This window comes from Otolemur garnettii, unplaced genomic scaffold (genome assembly GCF_000181295.1).
Source record: "Otolemur garnettii isolate 467f Iridium unplaced genomic scaffold, OtoGar3 scaffold00075, whole genome shotgun sequence".
NCBI lineage: Eukaryota > Metazoa > Chordata > Mammalia > Primates > Galagidae > Otolemur > Otolemur garnettii.
The window spans coordinates 114,004-121,645 of NW_003852470.1; the positions used below are offsets into that span (position 1 = coordinate 114,004).

The 7,642-nt window shown below is 57.7% G+C and overlaps 1 protein-coding gene across 1 annotated transcript; it reads right to left on the minus strand.

The window, feature by feature from the left end:
• Positions 1–2,844: 2,844 nt before the first annotated feature.
• Positions 2,845–3,780, minus strand: LOC100955880 (olfactory receptor 287-like). Its single transcript, XM_003794089.1, has one exon. The coding sequence runs from the start codon at positions 3,778–3,780 to the stop codon at positions 2,845–2,847; it is 936 nt and encodes a 311-aa protein (XP_003794137.1).
• Positions 3,781–7,642: the final 3,862 nt, after the last annotated feature.

Here is a 7,642-nt window from a genome sequence, read left to right on the forward strand (position 1 = left end):
TCAATAAAAATAAAATCAAATCCAATATATATTGAAAAATTATGCACCACAATTAAGTGGAATTTATTCCAAAGCTAAGCGCCAATTAATGTAATACAGGGCATCAACAGACTGAGAACGCAGGTGCTCCGAAGCCACTGAGGGAGGGGACAGGAACCCTAACGTCGCCTCCCTCCAGGCTATGCCGGCAGCCCCTCTACCGCCACCACCTCCGCCAGGACCAGCCAGCTCTCAGTCTCCTGCGCTTACTCGATGGATTTTTCTCTTCACGTTGTGGGGTGAAAATCACACCCACTAAAAGATAACAAAAGATGGTGTTCTCGTTCAGCCTTCAAAACTAATTTCTAAAACTGAGAAAAATTCCACCCAGAACACCTAGTAATGGCCGCGCTCCCGGCGAGGGAAGCCCAGGACAAGTGGAGGTTTCTGACCAGAAAGGCGCGGTCCAGGACAGGTTGGAGTCCAGAAAAGGAAGAGGAAGCCAAAACCTGCTCCCTGAACCTGCTCCTCCGAGTCCAACACCCGCAAAGCAAAGGAGCCCAGAGCGCGCGCGGGTTGATCGTCAAAAGGCGAGAGGCAGCAGGCACTGAGCACGCCATCTCTTGCTCGCAGTCTTTAGCCCGAGAAAACCCCAGGCGTCAGTAGGGACAAAGCATGTTGGACATTCTCAGTCGACTCCACGTGGGTGGAGACTTCTTCTGCCCTGAGGCCACACCCGGTCCTGGGCGGACTGCCCTGGGGTTCTCTCCTGCAGCACTGGAGGGGTTCTGGAAGGGTAGTAGTCCCCATCCAGAGGGAAGAAGCCTTCAGAAGTCACCTCCACGCTTGGCTGAGGATTAGGGTTGGGGAGCCACAAGAAGCCGGGTGCAAAAGTGTAGGCGGAGGCTCGGCGGCTGGGAGAGGGCCGACCCGCGGGCACAAAGGGGGCCCCGGTGCCCCCGACGTTCCTCAGGGGCACCCACTGACCCGTCTGCCTGAGAGGAAAGGAATCTGGGAGAGCGGGCGGCGCCAACTGCAAGGCCGGTGGGCCCAGGAGGCTCCCGTGATGCCGCTCCCGCTGCGGGGATCTGGACGAGCTCAGCCTCTCTAGGCCTCTTGTGCTGCAAAGATGATGGAGCAGAGTTGCCCTCCTCGGGGCTGCGCCGGCTGCCCCAGGCACTGCGGTGTGGAATAAGCCCCTTCTCCTCCCTCAACGAGCCCATCCCAGCTGTGATAACTCTAACTTGCCAATTAAATTTGGCGGCTCTTTAACTCAGTAGTCACAAAAGCACCGAGACTACACACACGTTGATTCCCTACAGTGAGTGAGGTGCCTGGACCTGTAGCCCCTGCAGAGAATGAGTGCCAGAACCCTTTGCCCAACTGGCTCCCTTTGTGGGAACCAGCAAGGAGGGAGGTGTAGGCCAGGCACAGTTTGAGATGAGTCAGGGTCTCTGATGGGTCATGAAGTGGTGCTTGAGCCAAGGCAGAAGCAGCCACCCATCACAGGACCCTGCTCCATAGCTGCAGGGGGCACAGGGGGGCCTGGATTGAGGACCCAATGCACAACAGCGCAGCACCACTGCACCCCTCCCACTGCCAGGCCAGGCGGCCTCAACCCACTCCTGCCTCCCACCTGGCCCTAGGTGTGGTCACATCTCTGGTGGATGAGGGCAGAAACTTGCTCAATGTCAGTAAGGTCCTGCTAAAGTCCATATAACTTGCCCTTCATGTTTGGTCTGGCCAGCAGGGGGAGTCCGGTTCCCTCCAGGGTCCCTGCTGGCAGCCAAATTAGTGTGGTCCCTGGTCAGAATACAATCCCGTTAGTTCTGCTTTATCAGCGCTTGAGTGAAAGGAAAGGGCACAGTCTGTGCAACATTTTATCTGCTAAATTATGAAAATCTTACTACAGCACTTCCTATGAGCTTAATCCGTCAGACCTGTTCCAGACATATTAACTCATTTAGTGCCCACAGGGCTCCAGGAGATTACACTTTCATCATCCCATTCATAGATGCAGACACAGAAGTTCCAAGTGGTTATATGACTTGGACAAGTCATGCTGGCAGTGGGTTCAAGACACCCAGCTCCAAGGCACCTGTACTTCCAATCCCAGCACACTGTTCCCAAAATAATCTAGGACAGGCTGGTGGGTCTGACCAGGTCCCTCCTAGATAATCCTGACACTCAGGACCGTCTCCTTCACTTGGAGGCTCCATGAAGACCCACCCTCTCTCCCACCTCCCCACTTCCTCCGTACACTTCTACAGTGGGGAGGAGGCGTCCACAGGAGGTGTGTGTGAGACCTGGCTGAGGGCACCACCATGAGGCAAGTCTACCCTCACCTTCTGAACCCAAACACCCCAGCTTCCTGAGAGATGCCTACACACTTGTCCCTCTACGTTCTCAGTGCTGTGAATCAGCCCCACCAGCTGCCAACCCAGGGAGGGTCCAGGGACAGTCTTTCCAACAAGGGACCTCAGGAGACCAAAAGTGTCAGTAGTGGTGAGAAGACAGGGGTGAGACTCACAAGAGGCTGTTGCCCCAAGACCCAGTCCTCCTTGGGGTACTTGGAACAACACCTAGTGCTGCAGGTGCCACAGGCAGCACCCTTGGGGGCTGCCAGTTCCCATTTCTCTTCCAGAATTTGTGCCTGGAACCTCAGGGCCAAAGCATTCCCTGTTAAGGTCTGTGAGAGGAATAGAAACTCCTTCGGGCCAGGAAGGGGGACTTCAGGGACGTCCGAAGCCCAGGTCCTGGCGATGGTGGGCACTTTTTCAACTCCTGCAGGGAGAATCAGATATGCCCCACCTACAGAGGCGAACCTCCGAAGGCGTGGGCAGCCCCACACAGCTCACTCTGAGCTCAGTTCCCCCAGACAGTCCTCCGCAGAGCCTCCTTCACGTCCTTGTTCCTCAGGGTATATATGAAGGGGTTCAACACCGGGGTGACGATGGTGTTGAGCACCGTGACACCCTTGGTTAACTCCAAGGAGCTCTCCACCGAGGTCCTCACGTGCAGAAAGATGGTGGAGCCGTACCAGATGAGCACAACCGTGAGGTGGGACGAGCAGGTGGAGAAGGCCCGGTGGCGGCCGGCGCCGGAGGGTATCCTGACGATGGTGGCAATGATGTAGGTGTAAGAGACCAGAGTGATGAAGCAGGAGCCCAGGATGACGCAGAAGGCGATGCCAAAGGAAGCCAGCTCCACCGCCCTCGTGTCGGTGCAGGACAGCACGATCCAGGGAGCGATGTCGCAGAAGAAGTGGTTGATGACGCGGGAGCCGCAGAAAGACAGGCGCACGACGAGCGCAGCGGGCCCCGCGATGGCTGCAAAGCCACTCAGCCAGGAGCCCAGGGCGAGCCGCGCCACGAGCCTGGGCGTCATGATACTGCAGTAGCGCAGCGGCAGGCAGATGGCCAGGTAGCGGTCGTAGGCCATGGCGGCCAGCAGAAAGTACTCAGTGCAGCCCAGGGAGAAGACGAAGTACATCTGCGCGGCGCAGCCGGCGAAGGAGATAGCTCCGTTCTGGGAGGCGAAGGTGGCCAGGGCCTTGGGCACGCAGGCTGTGGTGAACCAGATCTCCAGGAAGGACAGGTTGCAGAGGAAAAAGTACATGGGCGTCTGGAGGCGCCGATGCGCCACTACCAGGGAGATGATGGCCATATTCCCAGCCAGTGTGAGCACATACATAAGCAGGAAGAGCAGGAAGAGCCCAGCGCGCAGGCTCTGTGGGCCCGGGAAGCCCAGCAGGATGAAAGGCCCTTGCACTGAGAGGTTGTGGCCGCGGCTCCAGGCCATGGGCGCTTTCAGTACCACACCACTGCACCGCACTGAGCAGGTAGCCCTACTTCCGCCCCAGGGAGCCCCGCTGGGGGCTGGGCCCCTCCCCCACTCTGTGGGGCTGTTCACCTTATCCTAGAATCCCAGCATCCCCGAGGTATCGTGGGATTGAGCAGACCAGGGAGCAAAAGCGGTTCAGTGCACGCGTGGGTGTCGCTTGTGGTTGCTTGTCACCTGAGGGGTTCGTTAGTTTCCTCTTCTGGAGTCAAGAAGACTGGCACAGGGCAGGAAGTAGGAGTTTTCACAAATGAAATCATGTATGCCCCAATTGTGGCATTTTCCCCCAACAAACCAGATCCGGTGCTGGTGGAACGCTACCGTTCTGTAAAGCTCCCCAAACTGGACAACAGCCTCCAAGGCTAGCCCCTGCGGGACGCCCACTTCCTCTTGACCTGGGCCTCCAGCCTTTACATGTTGACTGAGAACGGAGGGAAACAGATTTCCCTAAAATGTGATTTTTTTTTTTTTGAGTCTCATTCTGTCACCCTGCTAGAGTGCTATGGTGTCATAGCTCACAGCAAACTCAAACGCCAGAGCTCAAGGGATCCTCCCGCCTCGGCATCCCCAAGTGCGGGGATCACAGGTGTGAGCCATGTGCCCGCCCAAATGTGAAAAACAAAATTTTTTTTGAGACAAGAGTCTCACTTTGTAGAGTGCTGAAAAGTCATAGCTCACAGCAACCTCAAACTCTTGGTTGGGCTCAGATCATTCTCTTGTCTCAGACTTCTAAGTAGCTAGGACTACATGCGCCCGCCACAACACACGGCTTTTTTTTGCAGTTTTTGGCCAGGGTTAGGGTTTGAACCTGCCACCTCCGGTATATGGAGCCGGCGCCCTACTCCTTTGAGCCACAGGCGTCGCCCACGCCCAGCTATTTTTAGAGACGTGGTCTAGCTTTGGCTCAGGCTTGTTTCCAACTCGTGAGTTCAGGCAGTCCACCCGCCTCCGCCTCCCAGAGTGCTGGGATTACCAGCCTGAGCCACTGCGCCTGGGCAAAATGAGTTTTTAAACAGCTACGTCACCAGCGCCCCCTTCTGACCAGGAGCTGGGGTGGGGGGCGGGCGGCCGAGAGTTGCGGCAGCCTGGGAAGAGAATGGGGTCTGCCGGCCGACTCCGAGCCTGGGCCTGACTTGGAGGTCTAGGGCCACCCCACCGCTGTTCCCGGCCAAGGAGCGACGGAGGGAATAGCTAGCGGGCCAAGGGGAGAGTCCCGAGGCCAGCAAGAGAGGAGGCGCGGGAATTAAAGCTCAGTCGCCGTAGCAACCGGAAGCATTCTGCTGCACGTTCCCCCTCAGCGGCCACGCACACGCACGCTGATCACCTGTGCACACACGCACACCCAGATCGGCCCTCCCTGGAGTACTCACCTGGTTCCTGGTGAGGAACCGCGGCGTCTATCACCCAGGCGTCTCTCAGCTGCGAGGGCTCCCCAGACCCACAGGGCGGTCAGTGCAGCTGTCCTTAATCAGTTCCAGTCTGTAAGGAAATGACCGATGCTCCAACCCACACCTCCTGCACAGGACATCTGCCGGGACAGAGGGCCCACCTGCTGCTGTCTCGCCCCAGCCCCCTGAGCAGGCAGTCTGCTTTTTCCCCTGGCAAAAGCAAAACCCCAGTGAAGCCCCTGAAAGCACGCAGGGGCCTCATCAGGTGCCCTTCCAGGTCCTAAGGGTGGGGCCAGGTGGGCAGCACCCTGAAAGGGACAGTCTTTTCAGCAGCAGCCCCCATAAGGCCTTTTGCCAAGGGCCTGAATGTCCCCTGTCAGACCCGGGGTGGGGGCAGACCCATCAGGGGCTATGGTGGGGCTGTCATAGGCCTGGGACTCTAGAGCTGCAGGCTCTAACCATCGTACCCATAAGGTCGTTTTTTGTCCCAGTGGACACCTCCTTGCCCAGCAATGTGGGTGTCCAGACTGGGGGAGTGGGAGAATAGCACTATTTTTCCTCAGCCCTGACTGAGATAAGCCTTGCATTTAGAAAGACATTTTTGCCAACAACCACTGCAAGGGCTGAAGGGAAAAAAAAAGAACCCCCCACAACACCTGCTGCATCTGCGACCTTGCCCTTGAATCCCAGATTTCCCATGTTGGGGAAACGCTTAAGAGCCAGCGTTTCCTCCTATGTCCTGGCTTGATGCAACTCTGCTCTCCCTTCCCTGTCCCCTGCACTGTGTGGTATAAAGACCAGGACCCACCTTCCTATGCTGAAGAACACCCAGGTCTTACAGAAGCCTCCTGCCCCATGTCTTGTTGGCATCCCCTGAGGCCCAGAAGAAGATGGAATTGAAGTCAGGGAGCTTGGCCCAGACCACAGTAGGGTCCAGGAACCCTATGTGCACAAGGGGCTGGGGGGGTGGGAGGGTGTGGCAGGCAGAAGTGAGCCTACCGTGAGACCCCCAGGGGTCTTCTCTGGGGGGAATTGACCTGCAAGGGAAAGCACCCACTCAGCAATAAGGTCAGCTCAGGACCAGCCTCAGGCCTTCCTGGGAGTGTATGGGATGTGGGGCCATTCACCAGGTTCTAGGACTTGACCCCAAGCAGCCTCAAGGCCAGAAGGTCAGTTCACCCTAAGGACCCTCTGGCAGGGACATGCCCCAGGCTGGAGCTCAGTAAGCTGCCAGTCATCCCTGCCAGCCACCTCCTAACTTGCCACGAGGGTCTCTTATGGGTTGAGCTCCTTACCATCTGCTGCCCACCTCCCTCTGGAGACAAGCCAAGAAGAAAGGGGTACAGGGTCATTGGACACTGGGGGGGCAACTAGAGTGACCAGAGGTTGGTCCCAGAAAGTGTCCCAACAGCTCCAACACCAAGACCCGAGCACAGTCCCTCAGTAGAAGCTCTGAGTCCCAGGCCCATAAGATGGCTCTACCCAAGTGACACTGGCTCTAGTTACTCAGAGAGGCCAGCACAGGCTCTACCTAGTGCAGACCCCAGCATGTGGGGTGAAGGCTGCCCTGGCCCCATCTCATGGGAAGGAAGCTGTCAGCACCTCTGCTGCTGGCCTGCCTGCTGCTGGCCACCCACCTTGCCTCACATTGCGGCTTCATAGCACCTGCTGCCCCCATGATCTCCTAGGGCAGAGGCCCTAGCAGATGGCAGTATCTTTACCAAGCTCCACTGGTCATCACCTGATGTGCTGGCCAAGAGCCCAGACCTGAGGCCGCTGGTACTCAGGCTCCCAGCACAGGCAGCAAATGTATCAGGTAGAGGTGGCAGCAGAGTGGCCCCACCCTGGGCAGCTGCTGCATCCCCAGCCATGCCCACCCAGGTGGAGAGCACAGGGTGAGGCTGCATGCAGCAACAGCAGGCCTACCCAAGCTGGGTTACTTCTGCCTTCCACCCTGGGCTCCCTTGGGCTAAGGCCTGCAAGGACCTTCTTGCCAATTACACACTTGGCAAGAACCTGGCCCTGGGGGCTGGGAAAGGGCCCCAAGGGTGTTTGGGGGAGGTGCCTGGGTCAGGGGTCCTGCCCTTGGACTATGCCTGACTTCTCCCAAGGCCCACCTATCTCCGGAGGCCATGCCCTGCACCCTGCCCACACACCTACTTTAGGGCCCAGACACCCCGGACAGGGTCTGGCTGCACAATAGATTGTGGACACTGTTGGCAAATGCTCTGTGCCTCAGTTTCCTCTTCACTCTCCGGGCATGTTGAGGGGCAAACTTCAAGCTGCCCACAACCTCAACTTCCCCAAAGCTGTTCAGAAACTGCTGCCCTGACAAGAGGCAGGCTGGGGTCTGTTTCCCATCCTCTACTGGGGCCACTCATGGAAGGTGGGGACCCCCAGCCAGTGGGAACAGGTGGTAGTTGTGACCCAGGAGG

Excerpts from the sequence above, each read along its gene's own strand:
- LOC100955880 (XM_003794089.1), bottom strand. The coding sequence starts at position 3,780 with ATGGCCTGGAGCCGCGGCCACAACCTCTCAGTGCAAGGGCCTTTCATC.